Raw genomic sequence first — 24,243 nt, 5'->3', positions numbered from 1 at the left:
GTCGTTCCTCACGCTGATGACTGTGTTTGTGTTTTTTCGCCGCAGGAGGAAGTCTTTCCGGGCAATCATGAGAAGTTTCCAAGGCCTCGATTCAAGTGGTCAGTGTAGCGATGACACAACGCTCAGCGCCTTTAATGTGCCTGTCCAGCTCAAGTGCTCTCACCAAAACAAAACAAAACAAACAAAAAAAAAATCCAAGGGTCATCTCTTTCATAATCAGGCTTAAGACGAAGACGTGGAAGAAATAATAAACTTGCACTTTCATGTGCGGTAAAGTTTCCAAGGTGCTTTTCCAAACTAAACATGCTCACGTCGGTGATGTCCAAAGCAGGAGTGCAGGTCTTACGTGGTAGTTGGATCGTGCTGCACAAAGAGTCTGCAGACGCTCAGCCAAACCATGAGCTCAACACTGGCCCCTGACAGCAGCCTGCACTGAGAGGATACTAAGTGTACACATGTGTTTGTTCAGAAGTGTGGGGTTATTAAGCTTGTCTCGTTTTCTGATGTGGTCCAGGAAATGCCTCACTGCTCCACTCAAACCATGTTTAGGTTACAGCAGTAAACATTTTGTAGCCAGATTTCCCCACACTGTAAGACTTATGGTATAAAACCCACATAAACTCTTTCCAAAGGCCGGCATCTATTAACTCGAGAGCTTGAATTCGCGTTACGTCACAGAAAGTTGCTGAATCCAATAAATTACAGGATATTATAATTTCTCCATCAATAGCTCATTTCTAGGAGCTTGATAATACGAAACGATTATTTACGCTTCAAACAGATTGGCTTGTCTAATAACTAATCTGTGAAAAATTGAAGTAGAGCTCAACTTTGGCTGCTGAACTGAGGCGCGATACAATTTGCAACACATTATCTCATGCAGTGGAAAAGCAATTCCCGTTTTGTGGCTCCTTTGGTTTTCCCCTATGAAATTGGGGTCCGTCTAAGGAGCAAGGGCAGGGAGCATACTTTAATCTGGAAAATAATAGAGATGGGGGTTGGGGGGGTGGGGGAGAACATGGGAAACAATAACAGTAGGAGGATTCCTCTTCCATCCTCTGGGCTCTGTGATTTGAAGATATGCTTCAGTCTGCAATTTTAGCTCACCGCAGCTACCCGCTTGGCCCCCATGCTTCGCTTCTCTTTTTCCGTCTCCCTCTAAAGTGGGCTTTTGTGTTGGCCGGACGAGCACGGGAGGAAGAAACGACTCGAGGAGCAGAAATCCCTCAGGTGATCGTTCGGGTAGTCATTCTGCAGTCGGACAAGATGTGCACGTCCCAGCTCATTGAAAAGACGGATGTTCAGTCAACCTGGATCATCCGTACGACTCTGCGATCCCCCAGTCAGTGGGGCTGTAATAGATGACACTGGCGTGTCATTGGGTCTTGCGACCCTGCGCGGTAAGCTTCCTGTGTTCGGCAAGCAGCTCGCTCTTCACACATGGAGAAGTGATCAAAACAAGTGGAGCCCGTAGGTCTTCCTTCAAAGCAGAATGATTCCCTCCTGTTTTTGACATTGAGGCAACCGGAGCCTTTCCGGCTTCTGATTAACTACTGTTTTCACAGAGGAAACCATAACAAAATGATTTGTAAGCTGTTGTCTTGCAAAAATCACCGAAGGGACATTGAACCAAAAATCTCATCTACATTCGCTTCCTGCTGAGTTGTACCATGGAAAATACCTCATCAAAATGCAAAACTGTGGGGGAAAGGAAAAAAAAAAAACTGCAGTCCGAAGCAAGTCCCAACGACTCCTCTGCCTGATGCCACAAATAGTTTGAACATTTGTGAATATGTTTCAATCATCAGGGTTCATACAGAACGTCAGCGCCATGATTTGTGATGCGAACCTGAATATGAGCAGTGTCGTAAGAGATTCACCAGCTACTGTAATCTCTGTGGTAGACCGAACGTCCCCAAACACAAGTTTCCCTGATTATCTAACCAACGGAGATCAGAGCCCACCTGCCTTCCGCCTCAAAGTACCGGGCCTGCGGATTGTGTGGTCCACATCCTACTATTAGACCTCAGCTGTACTCATGAGGACGAACTGAAGCAAGACAACCAGTCAATCAAACATGCTTCTGTTACTTGCAAGACTACATATCAGAGATTATAAATCACAGTCAATAAAAGAAATATCACCTTAAGCACAGCGAATGCAGACTAAGTCAGATGTGTATATAACTTAACTTTCCAACAGTTGATTGTTTTGACAAATAGATCAATTATGTTCACCCCTTCTGGTACGTTTCTTTTTAACACTGTGGTGTGGTCAAGTGAAACCTCACATAGCAAATTGGTTTTCTTTTCCTCTTTCAGAAGAACACTGTTCTAAGTTTCATGTGCATGTGTATTTGAAACAACTTTTGTTCTGTGTAGTGGCAACAAAACACAGCAGCACTTTCACTTAGTAACACACTGATCTCCTATTATTTCAACCCAGACAAAAACCAAGGACGCAGTCTGAAATGTTGCCTTCTGGTGCTCAGACTGTGCAGGCCTATCCAGTTTGCCCTGTGTAACATTTTCAGACACTTGTTTTTACAATGTGTTTATGCGCCCTCCATTCAAAATGTTAAACGTCCAAAACTCGCGGGGCCATTTGATACTCGCCAGGTGTTTGTATTCAGGTGGTCGCCAATCACCGGTAATTAGATGAGATAATGTTTACCGATAAAGCAGAAAGCCACAATAACGTGTAAATGATGATAGCCAACCATAAAATCCACTGTTTGTTTTTCACTCGCAGCCTAGCAATGGTGTAAATAACTACACGGGTTGTCATAACTTTCAACTAAATGATTAAACTACTTTAAACTAATCAGGATCTAGGAATTAAACTTTCAATCTCGCTTTGTCTGTGTGGGGTTGGAGGCGATCCCAGCTGACTGATACAGGATACACCCTGCATGGGTCACCGGTCCATCACAGGACGAACACACACAGTCTCATCGACACACATGGGAGAGTTCAGGCTCGCCAATTCACCTCGATAGAAATTATTGAACTGTTAGGAAACCTGAGAAAAACAAAACCCAAAACAAAACAAATGGCGAACATGCAAAGTATGATTGCGTGTGCAAGTTTACCATGGTATTAGTAATATCTGTCCACTCCTGTAAAACAGCATGACTTTTTATTTATCTTTTATTTTTTACTTTTTATGGGGATAGTTACGATATGTGTTAAATTCCAGCATTTCATTATACATTTTTGAGGGAAAAAAGCATGAGAGGACAGGAGTAGCACATGATGATTGCAATTTGAAGACACCCATCAACAAGTTTAGCCTAATGAGATACTTTTTTAACAAGACGTTGACATTTTTAAAATATTTTTTGTGCCAACAGCTGTTTTTTTAAAGTCAAAAACATAAAAAATCTATGCCCATACATATTATTTTTGATCAACAAGCATGCCAAAATTTTGAAATAGTTCAAAAAGTGGGTTTACCTGCGAATGAGCTTTAAAATCATAAGACTTAAAAGTGACAGGTCTTTTAGATTAAGATTTTTTTTTTATATATAATTCTTTGAGATGGTAGAATGTTCAGTTAAACGACATTATATTAGAGTTTATTGTTGGTAGTCTGCTCCTCTCATTATATTGCAGTACTGCAAAACTACAGCTTAAAATAATGAACACAGGGTTAAAATTAGGACACAAACCGACTCCACGGCAGAATTGTTTATCTGGTTCGTGCTTAATTGCACAAATGCACTCGTATTATGACATAACAACATTGAGGTGAATGTTTACCGCAGGGTTTCGGCGTTTTGGAGGCCGTTTAACATCAAGTATCACGTCGGTCATGGTTGCTATGGCTGCAGGCGCTCACAATGATGAAGGATTTCCTGTAAACGTGCAAATGTAAATGCAAGCTAATGAATCGGCGCAGTGACTTCCAGCACAGTGAAAGCTTCAAAAACAGTTTGTGAAATGCGGCAGCTGGTCCGGATGCTTGCGGTGGCCTTCAGCTGCTGCCACATGTGTCCCTGAATTAATTTACTTGTGAAATCTCTGGAAACCGGGTCAATTGTTGTGTTTATCATGACCTGATTTAAACATTTTGTGTACGTATCAGATTCCATTGGCCACGTTGATAATGTTTTTTTAAACTTTGACTGTTTATCACTGATAATTGATTGACTATTTGGACGATCTTTCCCAAGCGTCCCTTTGAAACCGAGATCTCAGTGGGACTTTGTGGGTAAATAAAGCCTGAATGTCGACCACAGTCATGAGGTTTCAGGGTTTATCAGGGTCACACACATAGCATAAGAAGATTTGCTCTGAAATGATTTCAAGGATATCGTCTAAAAAAAACAGCTTAAAATATTGTTCGAGATAGAATATTTCTTGATCTTTGGAGGCTTCCTTTCCATTCTGGAAAAATCATTGGAGTTGGCACTGGAGGCAGTTCTCCAATGGTGGAAGATACAGGTTCATTTTCCTCTTCATTCTCTTCATTACCACCCACCAGTCCTTCTGCTTGGAAAAGAAAATAAGGACACAGCATGTGAATGGCATTAATTATACATTCAAGTCTTTGCTCATGCACAAATATACACAAGCACATGTCGGCAAACACATACAGTATGTGTGCTACACATATTATTTTGACTTTTGACGATCACCTGACTTTCTACCTGGGTCTCTAACCTGACTCTGTTTCCACTCTTCCTCATTGCTTCTCTCATCCTCAGTTCACTGTCCTCTTGTGCATTAACTCGCACAGCTTGGGTCCTCTGGCTGTAAAAACATTGTCGTTTCTATTTCAGATAAGTCCAGTCGAGCACATCGCCAAATATTTGTGTCGTTGCCTCGGGGCAACATCATGAGAAAACACAATTTTAACAATACTATTTGCTTCTTTACATATTTGTGCTTCTCCACATATTTTTCCGACCAAGTTATTTCTATTTTACAACGAGAAAAGGAGTTTTAATCTTAATCTTCCGTGTGTCACATGCAGCTTTGCTTTCTGAAATGTTTCCAACAAAATCCCGTGACGAATTCAAACTCTGATTTTCTTGGACAGAAACATATCTTTTTAAAAAGATATAAAGACAATAATGTCAAAAGGGACAGAAGTGCAGTTTATTGCCAGAGGGCAACGCTACACATACACTTGTTTGTAACTGTCTGCATCTCACAGCTATCGCACTTTATACTGAACCTCACCAGCAAACACAAAACACAGTAACCCTGCTCAGCATCTTTAGGGATTCACATCCAGTCCCTGGAATACTGTGAACCCCGCCGGACCCCACAAGGCCGATGAAAGAGGCTTTAGCTGCTCAAAGAGCCGGTGTTCTTTACATGCCCTTCTCCTTAAAGTGTCAAAAAACCTCACGATAATCATTGATAATAACTGCATACGTTTCCAGTGTCCCCACGAACAATTAAAATCCATACAAACTTAGCGAACGCCCATGTTTTGGCAGCAGGTTCAATATGCAGACGAGTCCTGCAGGTGTTCTGTTGAAACACACGGATGGAAAAATCCACAGTTTACTGGATTTGATCATATAAACTTCAGCAACTTTTCAGGTCATTAGCTTTTACTTGGAAAGCTGCTCAATGATGAAAAGCAAAGATGGATGTAATCTGGAAGAAAATACACTCGATTCATGGCTCATTATTATTTTGCTGATTGGTTTTTCTTTCTTTCTTTTTTTAAAGTAGTGATCACACTTTGTTAGAGGAAGACTTGTAATGAATCACAGGATACAAAAGCACAGATGAGGATCGGGTGTCTTCTGTTTCCTCTCCACTGGTAAATGGTGCAAAGAATGACTCAGTTAATTGCCTGATAGAAAAGAGTAAATACATGGTGGAGTCCATTTCATCTCTTTTACAGGCTTTATTAATTCAGGATTTTGTGATCCTGGCTCCTCGTCAAATGATCTCTGGGACAAAAGAGGTTTCAACTCTGAATTGGCGGGAAAACGAGACACAGACAGAGAAATAATCACAGACCATCATTCACGCCTGTGGTCAATTATGGGAGTCCAGATACCCCAAATCAGATTGTGGGAGGAAGCCATGTCGCCAGGAAGAAACCAGTGCAGACGCAGGGAAGACATGCAAATTCTCCACTATAGCAGTATAATGAAGTACGTGAGCATGAATGCATCCATGCAGGACTGGAGCTCCATCAGTGTGTAAAACGGAAAACGTCACCTCAAGATGCGAGTCAAAACAGTGTTTGTAACACTGAACACCAACGACTGCTGAACCAGTCGTATCGTGCATCAAACATAAACAGCCTGACAGAAGGAACACAGGCTGTCAGTCGAAGTAGATTTTAAATTCAGAAATGAAGTGCTGGCCTCACGAACTGATTCATAGTCAAGATTTTTAGTTGTTCACATTTATCATGACAGTGCTAAATAAATATATATAAAATAAATAAATAGGTGAGAAGTAAAAAGTCTGAAGTCTTTGTATATCCCACATATAGTATGTCATAATAAAATGCAGTATTTTAAATTATTTAATTTAAAATTTAGTTTAATTTGGTCACTCACAAAAACCTTTTGAATGATAAAAAAAACCAGTAGATTGATTTGAATCATTGCTATGAAGGTGTATACGTTGGCAGCAATATTTTGTTTAGACACGACAATCATCAAGCAGAACTTTGCAGGAACAGAACACAGACATGTTTGAGAACATTTCCTGGACAGCGATTTCTCCATTAACTCCATAACTTTTCCACATAATGTTTCCTTAATGCCGCCAGTGTGCAAGTTGGTATTTTAGAGCTTCACAGTGTTCAGGGTCCTCCTAAGCAGGGGGTTTGGGGAGTGCCATCAGTAATCTCGTAAACACTTGAGTAACGAGCTCCGGCCCAACCTTAGCCAGACTGCCTTTCCAGTCCTTCCCTTGGCCGTTCTTTTAGCCAGAACTTCAGCCATTAAAGTGAGCAGACCTGAACCTGCAAACACTGCGACACATTACACTTTGTTCTCCTGAGCCCGGTGGGCGGAAACCAGGAGAGGAGAGGCTGGACTCCATCCACACGGCACACCTGGCTCCTCCGCCAAATGACGTTCGCCTCTTGTAAATGTCTAATAAGATTTGAGGGATCTCAAATGATGACATTTAAAGAGGGATCATTGCTGCTGTAAAATAAAACCGTCACACAAACACGAAAGCGAGGCGACGAGCATCCAAGATGTGCGACTTTCACGGCTCACATGTCCGTCTGAAAACAGTGAGAGCGCTAGAAACTACGTTGTACATTTTACGTTGGTGTTTTTCTACACTCTTTTAGTTCCATATGGAAATCTTTGCGTCGGCACCAGCGATGGTCCCCCGGCTGAGAAAGTAGGTCAAACTCGGCGCCGACATGCTGCACAGAGAGACAGAGAAGTTCACACTGAGCTGGGCTTTCTCAAATTTAAACTCCAGCACTGACAACCTCCGCTGATGACAGAGTCGTGTGTGTTTACTGTGAAAACTTTAAGACTCCCCTGCATTACACCTCTGTCCTCAGGACAATCCATCACGAGGCCTGCGTCTCCCTCGGCAGCACATTAGGCGACACGTTACATTTTCAAGCTGATGCTTGGTGGCACAGAGCTTTATTTGTTGTTGGGCTCTGCTTCCATGGGTCCCACCTGCACGGGCCTTTGCCTTCTGACTGCTTTCCTTTGGATTCCTTCCAAATGATGTAAAGAGGAGCCGGACTTGTAAAACATGTCTGGAAACCATACGGCAAATCTTTAAATCTTTAGCGCTCGTGAAGGAACAGGCGGTGCAACCATGATCTTTGAATTCCACGCTACAAGACGTGATGTCAAAAAGTGAAGAGAGCTGATTTATGATTCAATGCTTGTCTAAGAAACAAGCAGCAAAAAAAAAAAAAAAAAAAAAAAGGATGAACAACTTGAAATGCTTAACAACCTCTCGACTGTTAAAAAACGCTGGTCACATGCTGGGTCTGTGCCCAGATCTGCTAATGCTATTTGCAGCGCCGCCATTGTTCACGATACGCTGCTCAATCACCGCATGAATTACCTTGAGTGATTTTCAGACGAGGCCACACAGGCTGCTCCTCGCTTTCAACGTCGGCCTAATGAAGTCTGAATGAAATCCCGTCCCTCTGAATTCTCACACGTTCCATATTTACGGGTCTCATTTGGTGGTTTTCTTGCAACAGTTGGGGTGAGCTTGACAAAAACCCGGAGCCGGTCCCATTCTTTCCACTCCGATCATAAAACTGAAAATTTTCCTCCCAACAGAACAGTCCTTGTAGGTCTCGCCACCAGGCACAGAGTCACTCACAGTAAGACCATGGAATAATTAAGGGAAAACATTTTCCAACCCACATCAGACACATTTATGAATATTTCTGTTTCGATATGTTTTCAGAGGAGCGTTTGATTTATAAACCCGGGAGGCAGACGGAACGAAAACAAAGTCAAATGCGATGGTTTTTTTGTTGAAATGAAGAGCTTGTCAATCAAACACAAAATTGCAAACAACAAGCAACAGTAGGCCAGAGGTGACGAGGTCGATACAGGTCAACACAGAATCATCAATCACGGCTGGCAGACGGGGAGAAACGCTGCTCCGAACATACGACTGTTTAAAGTAAGGTCACTGTGGAGCCAGTCGAGCTCGGTACGGACGCCGACGGACAAAACACTCAACCTTTAACACAATCTATACAAAATATATGTGTTCAGAAACATGAGAACCAACAACTTAGTCGTTAAGACTGAACTGTTCAATGTAGTAGCTATAATTTGTGAATTTCTTCAGGATATAATTTGTTTAATTACAGATATTACTTGAAAATGCATGGAACTTGATTATGAAGAAAAGTATGTAGTTTATTCGTTAGGTTTTTTCTTTTATATTTCACCTTATTTGTTGATTGAAATTTCAACACTAATTTTGCATTTAATGTATTTTTTGTTTTCTAAAAGATATTCTCTTTTTTTAACACACATTTTTAATCATAATTTTTAATATACCTTTTAAATGCTTTTGTTTTTAGATTCTTGTTATATATTTTCTATTTTGTTGTCTTACAACTCTGTCATTTGCCTGTTAAGCACTATATATTGCATTAACCATACAAGTCAAGTTTGGTTGATTGATTGATGTGCATCAGTAAACACTACATCATTTCTTAATTTATCCAAAACAGACAAGACCTAAATACCAGGATCATCCATTTTATTGTCCTCATAATGAAATCTGAGTGAGTCCAACTGCATGAATGAAAACATTAGAGTACTGTATTTTACATTTATCATAGAAACAACAAAGCAGTGCACTTCAAAACGAATCAAAATGCACACTGCAAAACAATTACATAAACTCAAACTGGGTAAACTAATGAAAACCTAAAGTGCGGTATATGAATTATATGAATACAAGTTTTTTTCACTGAATCATAATCCATCACCCAGCTGGTGAAATTGGTGCAGCTCTCCCTCACGTTTGGATTTATTTCACAGCACGCATGAATCGTATGTGTGCTATGGAGATCGGGAGATTTCATACATCCAGCTGCTCTGAAAGTGATAAAACACCATGATGTCATGGTTTTCCTCTTCGCTCTCAAGGGGGGCACGTTGTTGCCAAGACATCAGCTCATGGAAAGAACAAAAAAAAAAAAAAAAGAGTGAGAGAGAGAGACTGTATATCTGCTTCTCTGAACAACTCCTCCTTTTACTGAAAACTATAAATTGTTTTCCATCCAACTGTATTCCTACATCCCAAGGACACTGCGATCCTTGGTCAGCCACAGCTGTTAGAGTGATGCTCAGCATCAGGGCAGATCATAACCACTTCACACACGTTGCTCTTCGTACTTTAGTATTGGAAACACTTGAATAATAAAGTACTGGGCGAACCTGTGAAGACGGCAGGCCAAACTGTCCCTTGTTGTTTGCCTCTTTCATATCTGTGTGAACTTGTTTTGCATGTTTCTGCAGGAAAATAGTTCTGAAAGATGTGGATTTTATTCTCATATAAAACAGATGCTCCTTTGAAAAAAAAAAAAAAAACAGATCTACAAAATACATTTTTGATTAAAGGGACCTATTTAACAAGATGGTTTTGTCTGAAAAAAAAGTTTTAGGGGCTGTTTTTCAGAATTAACAGAACAATTAAATTAAAGTACTTGAGCCAACCTTATAAGTAATGGAACAATGTAAATAATGTACAGTAATACATCAGAAGATCTGACTGAACGAGGTTAGAAAATATCAGGGGCAAAAATTGTTTTTCCAAGCAAGTGAGAGGTTGTGGTATAATGTTGGCATCACTTTGATTTAATTTAACACAAGAAACTTTAATAAAACACTTTGATAAGATCGAAATGAAGCTGATATTAGCTGTACAGCAGTTATTTCATTATTATCACCAGATCTTTTTTCCTGCTGGTAGGTTGTCAAAGAAAATCAGTCTGACCTAAGAAACTGTCTATTTTCATTATTTAGAAGCCCGCTGCTTTTTGTATTTGTTTGTTGTGAGAGTCGCTGTGTCTACTGATGTTTGGCTTCACTGCAAAGTAATAGCTAATAACTTGTACAGAGGGTCCACTGCCTTCTTTAGAAACAATCAAAGACTTGCAGCCACTGATTTATTGAATACGGAAAAAAGCGCCACAATAAATACTATTATTATTTATTAGAGTTGAGTATTAATTCATGTGGACACAAATTGCAGCAGTAGCTTTCCTGCTACTTAACTCAAAGTGCCGGTAAGTGAGCGGACAGCTCCCTCAACATGTTCATTCATTCACCAGCCAGACACAGGAGCCCATCTGTGAAACATTCCCGACTGGAAGCCACTTTCCACCGCCTTTCCCATGTGGCACCGGCAGCTTTAAAATGCATCGATTGGTTACCATTTCAGTTTGGGAGTAACAGTTTCCATTTGACATTTTTTTTATATCCCGTGACTCCCACCTGCTGAAGATTAGAGGTGGAAAGAGAAACTAATCACTGGTCCAACGCCGCAGTTTGAGATGAGACTGAGTCACTCAAACACACACAAAAAAAGCACCATCACTCACTCACTCACTCACCGCAGAGTCAGCTGCAGCTGTCATTTAGCAGAGGAAAGAGAAGAAGGAGGGTATAAACAACCCAATGCCAGTTCAGCACGGCATGTGACACACCAGGGCTGAAGATTAATCACATTTTCTTGGATCAAAAAAAATCTCTTGATGGGATTAGTTTGTCAAATGAGTGACCAGTCCTTCAGGTGCGGCCAACCCTCAGATGTCAGGAAATGTATTAGTAACAATGTCTTCTGCCAGGAACTTCATTGAGAAAAGCCAGTTGCACATTCTCGCTGTGTCATCAGGGGAAACGTTTGGACAGTTCCATTCACTTTCGGGGGAAATTCAATGAGTAGAGGAAGCAATCAACAGCTGTGTGACCTTAAATACCAACGACACATGAGCTGTACAAAGAAATCAAACATAAATGCAAAAGTAACTTTACACCTTATGTAATAATATTTCTAAATATGACTTTCTGTCTTTTTCTTGAAAGCTAAAGTGAGCTGGCGCATGTTGTCAGCTGTGAGCACAATATTTGATTTAACTTGCTATTAAAATACAACCTGAAGATGTTACAGCGTCACAAAAGGGAAAATCTGCCTGTTGTGAGTAGTTTTCCACTCTAACTTGATGTTCTTAATCGTGCGTGGGAACATTTCCCCAAAAGTGAAGCATGACTGTTTTATTACTACAATCCTCCTCGATAAAAAAAACCCACATGAATTCAAACTGTCACTGCAACCTGGACTGCAGTGAGAATGATGCAGTCCAACTTTTAAAGCGTGAAGCCTGCGCACAACTGAAACTTGAAACTAGAGACAAGACTATGGAAAATGCTGATGGTGTGAGTGTATAAGCAGCAGGCGCAGCTAAACAATTGCAAACACAGTAAAGAACACAAAAAGTGTAAATCCAGGCAGTAAATCCAGACTTGCAAACGACTTGTGCATCTCCACTTAAACTGACTCACGTTGTAGTCGTAGACGTACCACTAGAAGGAATGCCTGTTATATAACTATTAAATGAAAGTGATGGAACCCAAGATTCATTAGTTTCTTCCCCATTTGTTTCCTTTTTTATTTTATTATTTTTACATGCATCTAAACACTTTCAGAGTTTTGAGATAGAACACATAAAAGTCAGCAGCCATCTGCAACATATTTAATGTTTATACTCCAGTAGGGAGAATCACACATCCTGTGCATTGTAAAACAAACTCCACGGCACAACTTGCATTTTATTGGACACAAAAACAAAACGAGACACTGACGCATGTTTATACAGCTCTCCGGAATATATTATTCAATAAACAAGAGCGTGATGAGGCGACTACTTTTCGATGAGCCTAATCTTTATTTGCTAGAGTAAATAAAGTCTCAAAGCGAGTTAAGAACAACTAATTTACATAGTTTCTCATTTGTTGCTACTACAGGTCATGCTTAATGAGGCCATTTGTGAATACCAGGCTTGATTTGAATTTTTAAAAGTGGAAAATAATAAATAACTTTGTAGGAAACACCACTTGTCTGCCAATACTACTGGCAGGACAGAAACTGTTAATAAAAGCAGGAAGAAAAACACAAAAACAACCGGCCCAAAAGCCACAACTTCACTTGAGGAATTTGTGGATCATTGGCAACACCGTCCACAATCTGACGTCTCTGACGTGTTTCATATCCTCTCCTCCACTAAACCACATGGATTCAAATATGTCCAGCTTCACTTCTGAAGTTTTAACGTGATCGTTGGTGAGGAAGCACTTCGCAGGGATGATATCCAGCTTGTCTCAGACATGTCACCTCTGAACTATAAAACCAGGGTGAGCAGACGCTCATCCAGGACCTAGTCTCAGTTAAACACCTGGATCTGCTACCTATCTGTCTCTTTCCGTCCCACTCTCTCTTGGGGAAAGTGTTCATTCACGCTCAATTAGGAACAGATCAGTGTAACATCATTGCTGCCCACCACCAGAAAGACCCCCATGCTCAACCCAAGCCAGAAATAGTGGTTGGTGGTGGTGGTGGTGGTGGTGAACCGGTGGCCAGGGGGCAGGGGGGTTGGAAATTTGAGTCGCATGTGTGGTTGCTTGTTGTGCAGGCTTGTGGATCTCTTTTGTGCCATGGGGAGGAGGGGTGTAGAAAGAAGGCTGTTGCTTTAAACAAGAGAGTGTTCATTTTAAGGGAGGGGGGGGGGGGGGGGGGAGGCGGGGTGTAGAAAGAAGGCTGTTGCTTTAAACAAGAGAGTGTTCATTTTAAGGGAGGGGGGGGGGGGGGGGGAGGCTCTGCCTACTGCAACACTGCGAGAGGATTTTTCATAATTTAAAAGCACGAAGGAGAGGGAGAGGGGGAGAGAGAGAGAGAGGGGGATAGAGAGAGAGAGAGAGCAAGAGAGAGAGAGAGAGAGAGAGAGAGAGGTGCAGTTGAGAGAGACAGCCTCTTAGAGCTGTGAGGCAGAAGTGATGGATTCGGCCCACAGAAAAGTGACAGTCTTCTCCTAACAGGCCACAGGCAGTACACAACCTGCCCTGGACTCCCAACTATTCATCAGGAAACTACCTCCAACCAACACAAGTCACCGGTCATTTCCTGAAAGCATTCCCACTTTTTCAAGTGGACACTGGAACAATCTACTCCAATGCATGCTGAAGACTTCTTTTTTTTTTCTGAACAAGTTGAGCCTCTGTTGCGGTAATGACAGTCTTTTAATAATAGGCTCTGAAACCCACTTCACCTCCCCACTGCTGGAATGGACTGAGGTGACAAAGAGCGAGTAACCAGACGAGCAGAGCGCAGGAAGAGGAGGAACACAAACGTGCCGCTTTCACACTCTGGGATGACTTTCTTCCAGGAGAAACTTCAAACGGTTCTGGCAGGAGGGCAAGGCAACTGAGGGAGCGTCATCTGTACCGTGCAGTTATCTGGTAAGGATTATGTAACCTTGTCTCATTAAGGGGTTTAGAACTCTTCTCATTCATCGGGCAGGATTAGTGCATGTCTGTATCACGTGAACATAGGAGAAACATGTTGAATTCTTCACATGTAACCAGAGAGTGAATGATGGCCACAGTTGGCGTGGGGTCAGAATCAATCAGCCATGTGACACTTCTAATGCAAAGGTTAAGCACTTTGTCATCTTGTTTGAGTGGAGTCAGAGATGTTGCTCTCAACCTGCCGCACTTCAACAGTGACTTTTACATTCAGCGCTGACCTTACAGCATCTCTTATCTGACTTGCAGTTTTGATGCTGAAGGGAAATTCTCGTTTTTGTCATCTCCCTCTGACTCTGAGGGGGTTAATTCAGCACAGAGGGATGCTGGAGTGAGTTTTCAAGAACTGTAAAGTGCTTTTGTGCTCCTGATCAAATCCAGCACAGGACCAAAGGAGTGCCAAATGAAGTCTGAGAGACTTTATACAGCAAGAGCTTTGAGCAATACATTATTACAAGTAATGTGTATTTGTAGCATTTATTTATTAATAAAAAAGAAAACGAGGCAACTTTACAAATGTCAAGCAGACCTCAGCTTCAGGATGTTCCCCTGGACACAAGAGGACGGGCAGGCAGGCAGTTGAATCCTGTCTTTGTTTCTGTTGCCAGGGAAGTGTTTGGATAAGGGGGCTTTGAGGTGCTGGAACTTATCGAAACAATTCCCAAGACCCCCTGCCTCCCCATCTGAAATCACAGACAGAGGCACCAAGCACAGAGAGGCACTGGATGAATCCCCAATTTGAGCAAAGATGGAAATTCTCCTACTTCATAGACAGTCAAAACAAACACTGCTATTTTTTTTTTTTTTTTGGGTGGAGGTCAAATTGAACGGGTACTTGAGCCTAATCACGTCCCAAATGTCATGTTACATGGAAACAGGGATTACATGCTTGAGAAAAGAATGAGGTCACCCCCAAGGTAAAGCAATAGTGCATATTACCACGAACAAATTGAATTTGACTCTGATCCAACGCATATTGGGTGTCATGCTGGAGACTCTGCCAGTTCTCTGTGGAGTCGGCACTAATTTGAACTCACAGAACAAAGCTGTTCTGCAGCGTGCCCACTTCTCGTTTGGCTCCTGACAAATGAGGTGCTGTGTAGTCTTGTTGTGATCTCCTGTTGAGAATGATGATGATGTGATTATGAAGCATTCAGACAGAAAGTAGGACACCGAGAATGAAATGGGTCAGTCGAAACCATGTCTTATAGGTGCGACAGGGATGAAGGGGGGTGCTGGTCCTCCAGCCAGACGGGTCCGGCGCTCTCTGTCTGCCACTGCCATCGACTTTACATGCAAGCATGGCAGCTCGCTCTAATGAGGTGACGAAGAATGTGAGGAATGCCATGCTCATGTTGAAATGAGAGGGGCTGGGGTGAGACACATCAACTGGTCTGAGCAGGGCTGCCCACCTACTAATTAATATGTGCTGAGCATGACCAAAAAGGCTCGAGCACAGAGGCGCAGTGACTGACCCGCCGCACACGCCTATCACACCTCATCTAACACCGAGTAAAACCCAGAAGGCGGAGTGTTATGAATACAGATTTACCACCTGAAGACAGAAAAATGAAAACATCTAGGTGTGAAGCAGGCTTGAAGGAATTACCTGAGAGTGGCTGCCGGTCACGTTACGATGAGGAGGCTCATTCAGAGCGGTGCACACTTTGATGAAACTTCTCAACAACAGTTAATCATTGCAGCCATTGGCCAGGTCAATAACAACTTCTTTAGGTGGAACTGATTTTAGGAGAATAATGTTCCACGAGGGCTGTTAACAGCAAAGACGGTGGTCGAGGCTCAGTGCTGTTCCCTGTGGCAGCCTGAGGATGGCTTAATAACAGGCTGTCTCTGCTGGGGCAGATGGGACCCTCTGTTGTGCCTCGGAGTGTTGTTATTTGAAAAACACACATTAACAGCAAAGCACTCAGACACGCACATGACAAAAACACATTTCATCACAAGCTGCAAACATTTTTCCCGCAACTTTGAAGTGTAGTGAACCCTGGAGCAGGAGATTCCAGGCAAACTACGTCCAAAATGGGACTCCTCCACAGCAGCAGCAGGGGCAAATCACACGGCATTTCTCAGTGAGACAGCTCGTTCTCGAGAGGGAGAAACCACAGGAGCCACTGGCCAAATACAGTCATCAGCACATTACAAGGGACAGACTCTGAGCGGCTCCCAGCGGCTCCATTATCTCAGTTTGGGTTTACTGGTAAACTGTTATTAGCGATGTCCTTGGGGGGGCTTGATCTGCAAACATTAATTCTGTTGAAACTGATAATGAGTATCAGTGTGAGTAGGGTGAAAAATATTTGTGACGCTGCAACCTTTGCATCAATCAGCATTGGCAAGGCTGATGTCATCGAGCCCGGGCTTTGTAAGCAGGATTAGTACAATGAAAGAGATGATGCTGTGCTGACAGAGGGCAGCTTTGTGGTGAATTTGAAACAGACACTGCTCTCGTCTTTAAGTTTTTCTTATTCACGGCAGTCGTCTTTCAGCGTTGGGTAGTGTTGTAACAATGTAGCCTGGACAATGGGACCTAGCGGTCTTCTGTACTGCAAAGATTTTCAGAGAAATTCACAAAGATATATACTTAGTTTGCACAGATGACTGTTCATATGCATTTTTTTTGATCCAGTTGGAAAAAGTGTTTACACATTTGATTCTAGACAGATAAAAGCAGAAGGGTCGAAGGTGCCAAGAGTCATGTTCTTGGGGAATGCTGCATTTCTGTTCTCCATGTCTCCAACCTAATGTGCTGGCTGCACGCCCAGATTACCGAGATGAAAACATTTCAGCTCTCTTCCCAAATTTGTGCTCAACATTGTATCTCTCACACAGAGAGAGGCTACCACTGATGTGTGAGGGAAGCACTTGGAAGATTGACAAAGCTACCGCAACTCTCACACAGTCAATATAAGGACTCCCTATACTGCTTTATGATGAGAAAGGCCCCTTCTGACTCTGGAGAAGTGTTACACAGGACCCTTCTGTAGTCCAGTATGCAGCAGCTTTCAATTAAGGTGCCCCAGGAGTTCAAGGCCTTGTTATCCTTACACAGGAGTTATATTCACCTGAGCCATAAGTGGCATGGCTTCTTCTAATAACACCACAACATCATCAAAAAAAAAAAAACCCTGCCTCCACTTATTTTTCCAAACCAAAATACAATGAATATCTTGGCCAAACAATGAAGCATCTCATTTTCCTGAACTCTCAGGGGAAAGGGCTGTGCCACTAAGTGAAGTCATCGAGAAAAAATCTTTTTTTATAACGATTGTAATCTGAACAGGGCTGTAACTCGGATATATTCAGGGATTTCTATGGAGACAAGTAAGATATCATTATGTAAAACATCCCTCTTCTTGGTCAGTGTCAACCTTTTGCATAACAGTCAAAACAGAAAGACATGCTCATGAGTTATTGCTAAAGCGTGATTGCATCTCATTTTACTCCTCTGGTAATGGCAACACACAAGCTTGATGTTTCAATATTTGAAACAGTTCCTTGAATAGCATCATCTGGTAGTGTCTCAATTTTTCCATAAGCAAATATGTGCGGGCCTGCAGAGGGGAACAGATAGGAGTGTTTGTCCGTGTAAAGGACTCGTGATGGCAATCACCCAAAGACGGCTGGAGCCAAAAGAGCAAACTAAACTAAACACACACCCTTACGAGTAATGAAACTGACCAAAGAAATCAGCATATCATCAGACAAAAGAAATGCTTTCTGAGGGGCAATGGGGAGAGTTACTGAGGAACATGTTTTGTATGTAAAATCGTTTAAACAAACTAAGAGCAAGACTCAATACATTCAATGAAGTACGTCTTTAAACCAACAGGGAGAACAGCCACGTGTACGCATGTCAATGGTGATATGTACAGTGCAGCAACCAGGAGATTACTGATATTGTATGTGACGGCCGTGTGTTTAATGTCATGGAAAGTTGCGGCGGTCACTGTGGCGCTCAGCGGGGCCCACGAGCCATTTCCTTTCAGATGTAATCTATTTCAGGAGCCTCGATTCAGGGAGGTGTAATGACCTCCAGCCCTGCAGAGGCTGAGACGTGTTGTCAGGGCTTCTGTTCCTCAGTGTCGTCAGTGTGAATGTAGCCTGATGGACATTTTCTTTTTGGTCTCAAAAAGAGCAGTAAAGAAACAATTTCAACTGTTATAGCTCGGGATAAATCAATGCATGGCTATGTCCACACAGCCTCCTGCTAAACCTCCATATAAGTTAGTTATGACGACAATAAAATTGTGCTTTTCCCCCATTTTTTTTCCTTCTCTTTAGGGTTTGGTGGGTTTGACACTAACTCATGGATCCCCATTCAGTGGTCCTGCTGGGGCTCCTTCTAGTTTATGGACTAGCCTGGGGTGTGCAGCAGACGCAGGGGAGCCTGTCAGACAGCAGCCATGGAGGAGACAGGACCCAGGAATTTGAGAGCAGTGAGGACGGTCTCGAGAGAGAGTTTCTCTATGCTGGAAGGAGCAAGCGCGCTCCGGCCGACCAGCAGCAGGACAAATGCTCCTACACTTTCATTGTGCCTCAACAGAAAGTGACGGGAGCCATCTGTGTGAACTCCAAGGAGCCGGAGGCCATGCTGGAGAATCGGGTCAATAAACAGGAGCTGGAGCTGCTAAATGTGGAGCTACAGAAGCAGAAAAGGCAGATCGAGACTTTGCAGCAGCTGGTGGAGGTCGACGGGGGTATTGTCAATGAGGTCAAGCTTCTGAGGAAGGAAAGTCGAAATATGAACTCCAGAGTCACTCAGCTTTACATGCAGCTGCTCCATGAAATCATAAGGAAGAGAGACAATGCCCTTGAATTGGCCCAGATGGAGAACAAGATACTGAACCAGACGTCTCAGATGCAACAGCTAACCAGCCGATACAAAGATCTTGAGCACAAGTACCAGCACCTGGCTTATTTAGCCACGAATCAGTCGACTCTCATTGCCATCTTGGAGGAACAGTGCCAAAGTCGACCTCCTCCCCGTTATGCCCCTGTCCCCGTCCCCGTCCCTCAGCCACGGCCACAGCCACCTCCACCATCACCACCTCTCAACAAGCCTTATCAGCCACCTGTACTTCCCCGGATCAGTAACCCCATCAGCAACGAGATCCAGAGTGACCAGAAATCTCTACCCTCTCTTCTCCCTACGATGCCGGCTGGTACACACAGCCCGTCCACCACCGACAAGCCCTCTGGTGAGTTCAACAAAGAGTGATACTATCTGGTTTTTTTCCCATCAATTCCTACCAAACACACCAGTTGCCATCACAAATACGAGTCTAAACAAAAGGCTGCATGTCTGAGCTGCTCAGCCATTAATCACGTGACCAGGGATCCTTTCAACCATTCATTTTGATGTCGTCCCACAGTTTTCCAGAGCAAAGGGCGAGTGGGAACAGAAATGCTGTTGTCTCCTGCCTTTTGTGATGCATATCATCTAATTGCCACGATTTTACCCGTCACAACAACACAAAGCATATTAGCAGGGTAAATATGTGTGTGCCCAGATGGATAGCTGGCCGAAAGCCCGGTGGAACCTTCAAACACATGTTAACAGATTCAAAAATTGATGTAAAGAGTTTTTTTTTTTTTGCAGGATCAGTGGCAGTAAACTGACTGTTGCTGTTCCCGTTCATTTAAAAACTTTATCTTGATGGAAAATAGCCCCCCCCCCCCCCAAAAAAAAAGATCAGATCTTCCCCACTGTGACTACTGTGACCATTTTCCATAGATGTTTTGTGCTTCCACTTGCCATTTTCACTAGACTTCATATGAACAGTAGCCTTTGTATGATTTCTTTGAAAGGAGGCAAGTAATTTCCTCCGGATAGAAATGCAGCTAACAGCCCCAACAAAGTTACATAAAACCCGAACACAGACAGAAAGCGACATACCACGCACCAGTAGAGAGGGAGATATGTGTAAAACAGAAACAGGGGAGAAAACACAGAGATGGAGTAGATGAAAAAAAAAAAGGGGGTGCAAACAGAAAGAGATACACACAGCCAGTGATGTCATTTGTTCCAGTTGCACCAGGCGAGAATCAGTCATATGTTCCACCGAAGCAGCAAACTTTATCAGGCAGAACAGAGCAGGGCAGGGCAGGGCAACTTTCTGGCTTGTATGTGCTCAACAGAGACATTCCTGAGAGTAAATGGATGACTGACTGTGGGCCATGAAACAGATATCATCCACAGTGATTGCATGAACCAAAAACAATCTTCATAAGGATAGATAACAGCAAGAGCTTTGTCGATTCTCTCAAATGCATCTTTTTTTCTCTCTTTTTGATGCACCTAAAACCCATTTGAATTCTCATTTCCCTTCTGTGTATTGGAACACTTTGCAATGCATGCCAGTTGGCAAACCGTGCAAGTGTGAAATCTTGAGAACTTAAACACATTCACAGCTATTTGTACCAGGGGAGCCGTTCGCCTCATTACTGTTTTTCCCGAATCTGCCAGGTTTGGAATGAAGGGTGAAATCACACTGGCACATACAGCATGCAAATCACATCTCAGCAATCTGCAACATAGAATCCGATAAAAGCTTGACTTTGCACCAAATTCTCAAAGCATTTAGAGCACAACTGCTGCTGGTTGGCTCACAGTTGACCCTGCATTGCTGTTGTTCTCTGGCAGGCGTTTGTGTATTTTCTTGGTCACAAGTAAGCAATACATCTGAGATGTTGCAGAGGTTTTCCTGTTTTTTCAAACAATTTACAGCAAAATTGACACACACACACACACACACGCACGCACACACACACACTCACACAAAGATAAACCACAGCAGACTTCCTGGCAAAGCAGTGGAATGTTAAACTCTGATTTGAAAGCCTAATCAGACTTGTCCAGGAAATCCTCTCCTCAAAACCTGAGTTGTCTTTTCTGATAATGACATAAAATAGGAGAGAAAAAGTGAAAAATTTGTCAAAATAACAATCCCGAAGCCTGAACTATTGTGAATGATTGAAGCTTTTTGCTACTGTTTCATCATTCAGGAGTTAGGATTCCCTTTGCCCTCATGCCAGTGTTTCTTTTGGCGCCCCTGCCGGCAGCCATTTCCCTTGTGAGCAACGCAGCCAAAGTCAATCCTACAGTTAAAATGAGAGCCTCTTCTGAAAAATGGGATTCCCTATGGCAGAATATAATAACTCTTTGTGTCAATGAGGGGTTTTTTTTCTCTTCTTCCTCTGTTTCCTATTCTTAATTTTTAAGCCACTGCTGAAGCTGTCTGGGTTTTACATGTGGAAGAATTCATGTCGTGATCTTCTGCTTCAGGTCCGTTTAAGGACTGTCTGCAGGCTCTGGAAGACGGCCACACTGCCAGCGGCATGTACCTGGTGAAGCCAGACAACGCAAACCGGCTTATGCAAGTGTGGTGCGACCAGAGACACGACCCGGGGGGCTGGACCGTGATCCAGAGGAGGGTGGACGGCTCTGTCAACTTCTTCAGAAACTGGGAGACGTACAAGGTGCGACAGCCTCATAACCAAGTCAAGGAGCTCATAGTTTGGAGGGGAAACTGGTGACATGTGCGAGGTGTTTTGACTTTAACCAGGTGTGAAGGACGAATGAATAGGTGATTGTTGAACTTTTCATGTGTCTAATGAAGTCGTGATGTGGTACCTGCCTCCATCGCAGCCTTATGACTCATTAATTCCAGTCGCATTTCTTGGTCTTGCGGAATTATGTCACCCTGAAATAACCCCCCCCCCAAAAAAAAAACAGAGACGTTGGATTTAAATGTTGCCTTACCGGATAGTATTTGGAATACCTGTCCAAAAATTACCCTGTAAATGTAGCCTTTATTTGATGGCAAGTGTGATTTTCTTTGCCCATATAAACTGATCTTCACTGTACTGTGAACAAGAATCCCTCTCTCATGGGGGAAAGACGTTACTGGTAAACAACTGGGTGTAAGCCAAAATAACACAAAAGTCCTGATTAAATCCACCCCCAAGACAAGAATAGAAATGTTTCCACAACTACTGCAAAAAAAACTTAAAACCACATGACAGCTGAAATTGCTTTTGTGTTCTCTACATGAGTAGTCTTTCCATGATTCAGGCGCCACAGACCAACGTACAGTACGGCCAGAGCAAGAACAAAGTAGGAAGACAGGATACAGAGTGATGTATTTTCAGCTAAATGCACATTGTCTTGCTGTTATTTTCAATAGCAAAATAACGGGCAGAAATCTGGACACCCGAAGTAAGCTAAAAACTTGACTCGGAGGGTCCATTTATAATAATGTTCCTTGACGATAAACAACCCCGTAGAAGAGCTAAAGCTCATAATTACCTCCAGAGCATGAGCAACGACCCTGAATCATCACCCAGACATTCAAAGTAACTGTTCAAAGAACATCCAAAGAGGATTTCCTAATCGTACTGATAGTGTTTCTCTTATCACTGAACTTCACAGCAAGGCTTTGGCAATATTGACGGCGAGTACTGGCTGGGTCTCGAGAACATCTACTGGCTGACTAACCAGGGGAACTACAAGCTGCTGGTCACGCTGGAGGACTGGTCGGGAAGGAAGGTGTTTGCAGAGTATGCCAGTTTCAGACTGGAGCCCGAGGCCGACTTCTACAAGCTGAGGGTGGGTCGATATCATGGCAACGCTGGAGACTCCCTCACCTGGCACAACGGCAAACAGTTTACCACACTGGACAGAGACCATGACGCCTATACAGGTAAAAACATTACAAACAGTCTGGGCGCAATAGTTCAATCCTTTTTCATGCACGCAGCCACCTGACTGTTTTATTCCTTTTCTAGGAAATTGTGCCCACTACCAGAAGGGAGGCTGGTGGTACAACTCTTGCGCCCATTCAAATCTGAACGGCGTCTGGTACAGAGGGGGACACTACCGCAGCCGCTACCAAGACGGCGTCTACTGGGCGGAGTTCAGAGGAGGAGCTTATTCGCTAAAGAGAGTTGTCATGATGATCCGGCCAAACCCAAACACTTTCCACTAAACCTCCCAGGAACACACACTGTGCTGCGTCGCTCAATAAACTTCTTCACAGGCCTCGTATATTTTATTTTTGTTTGTTTGTTTTGGTTAATCGTGGCATCAGACCAAGTCAGATGGCCGAGAGATAGATGATGTTAAAAGTGCAATAATCCAAACATCAGGGCAAAAAAAAAAATAAAGTCCCTCTAATCATGTAATAAATTTACATGCTGGTATTCAGTTGTTTGTGCTTTTATTTTTATTTTTCATTTTATTTTATGAGACATATAAAGACATGCTCATTGCTCAGGAGTTATTTTATATATGTTTGCAAGCAAGAACCTTAGGTGGCAGCGCTTCAATTGATTTGATTTGCTTTGAAATAGGATCCCTACAATATCTATTTAATCCGTAACAAAACAATGAGGTTGACACAGGAAATGTATCCAGTGACTTTCTTTCCATTTCATCCTTAATGTACGTTTCAGAATAATTTTACAGAGATGTTAATAATAACTGAGTGGTACAACAGCTTCAGACTTCAGGGCCTTTCCCCCCCTTTACAGCATAGTTTACAACACAATATAATCCCATTTTCTTCTCTTATACAGTGTTATTTCAAACACCTGCGACTTTCATTACGAAAAATTAAATATAAAAACTGAATCTTTATAAAAAAAAAAAAAAATTGATGAGGTACCTTCTCTTTTACGTCCTGCTTTTTTTTTTTTTTTTTTTTAAAGAAATACTTGTTTTGAAATCTTGAATTGCTTGAACAGGTATGCATCAATCTGCTTGAATGAATCAAGCACTGTATTTACTGTATAAAAATAGTGGTTTGTTGATTTCAATAGAGCCTACATATTGCGTTTGTACATAAGATCTTTGTAATATAATGTATTAAAACCTGTTATGTCACTATTAAGTTGCAATAAAATATGTACAGCTTGGGTGTTGACGTCTTTCTTATTTAGTAAAGGCGATGAGAAGCTTCGTCTGGATTCCCATTTCCATGGATGCACAAAACTGTTGACACATCAGTGGACACAATCGGATTTGGTCAATTAGACAGTATTAAATTCACGTTTAAACCTCAAATGAATAAATGTTTGAATGTACCATGAGTGTAGCTGCTCATAATCAGCTGGTATCAGCAGGATCTCCAACCACTGTTCACAACCAAGCTTGTTAAAGTGGTATAGTAGAAGGCTGAATCATTGGATAAGTAAACAAA

General features: G+C 42.5%; 1 protein-coding gene across 1 annotated transcript; it reads left to right on the top strand.

Moving 5' to 3' along the window:
* Positions 1 to 13,474: 13,474 nt before the first annotated feature.
* On the top strand, positions 13,475 to 23,959 carry angptl2b (angiopoietin-like 2b). The gene is made up of 5 exons (XM_080499436.1): positions 13,475 to 13,957; positions 18,326 to 19,242; positions 21,330 to 21,523; positions 22,476 to 22,746; positions 22,832 to 23,959. Exons 2-5 carry the CDS (start codon positions 18,351 to 18,353, stop codon positions 23,029 to 23,031), a joined length of 1,557 nt encoding a protein of 518 aa, XP_080355562.1. The 5' UTR covers positions 13,475 to 13,957; positions 18,326 to 18,350; the 3' UTR covers positions 23,032 to 23,959.
* The last annotated feature ends 284 nt before the right edge of the window (positions 23,960 to 24,243 follow it).

Source organism: Blennius ocellaris (assembly GCF_963422515.1).
Source record: "Blennius ocellaris genome assembly, chromosome: 7".
Lineage (NCBI taxonomy): Eukaryota > Metazoa > Chordata > Actinopteri > Blenniiformes > Blenniidae > Blennius > Blennius ocellaris.
Note: the sequence above shows the minus strand (reverse complement) of the source record. Positions and strands in the feature narration are given on the sequence as shown.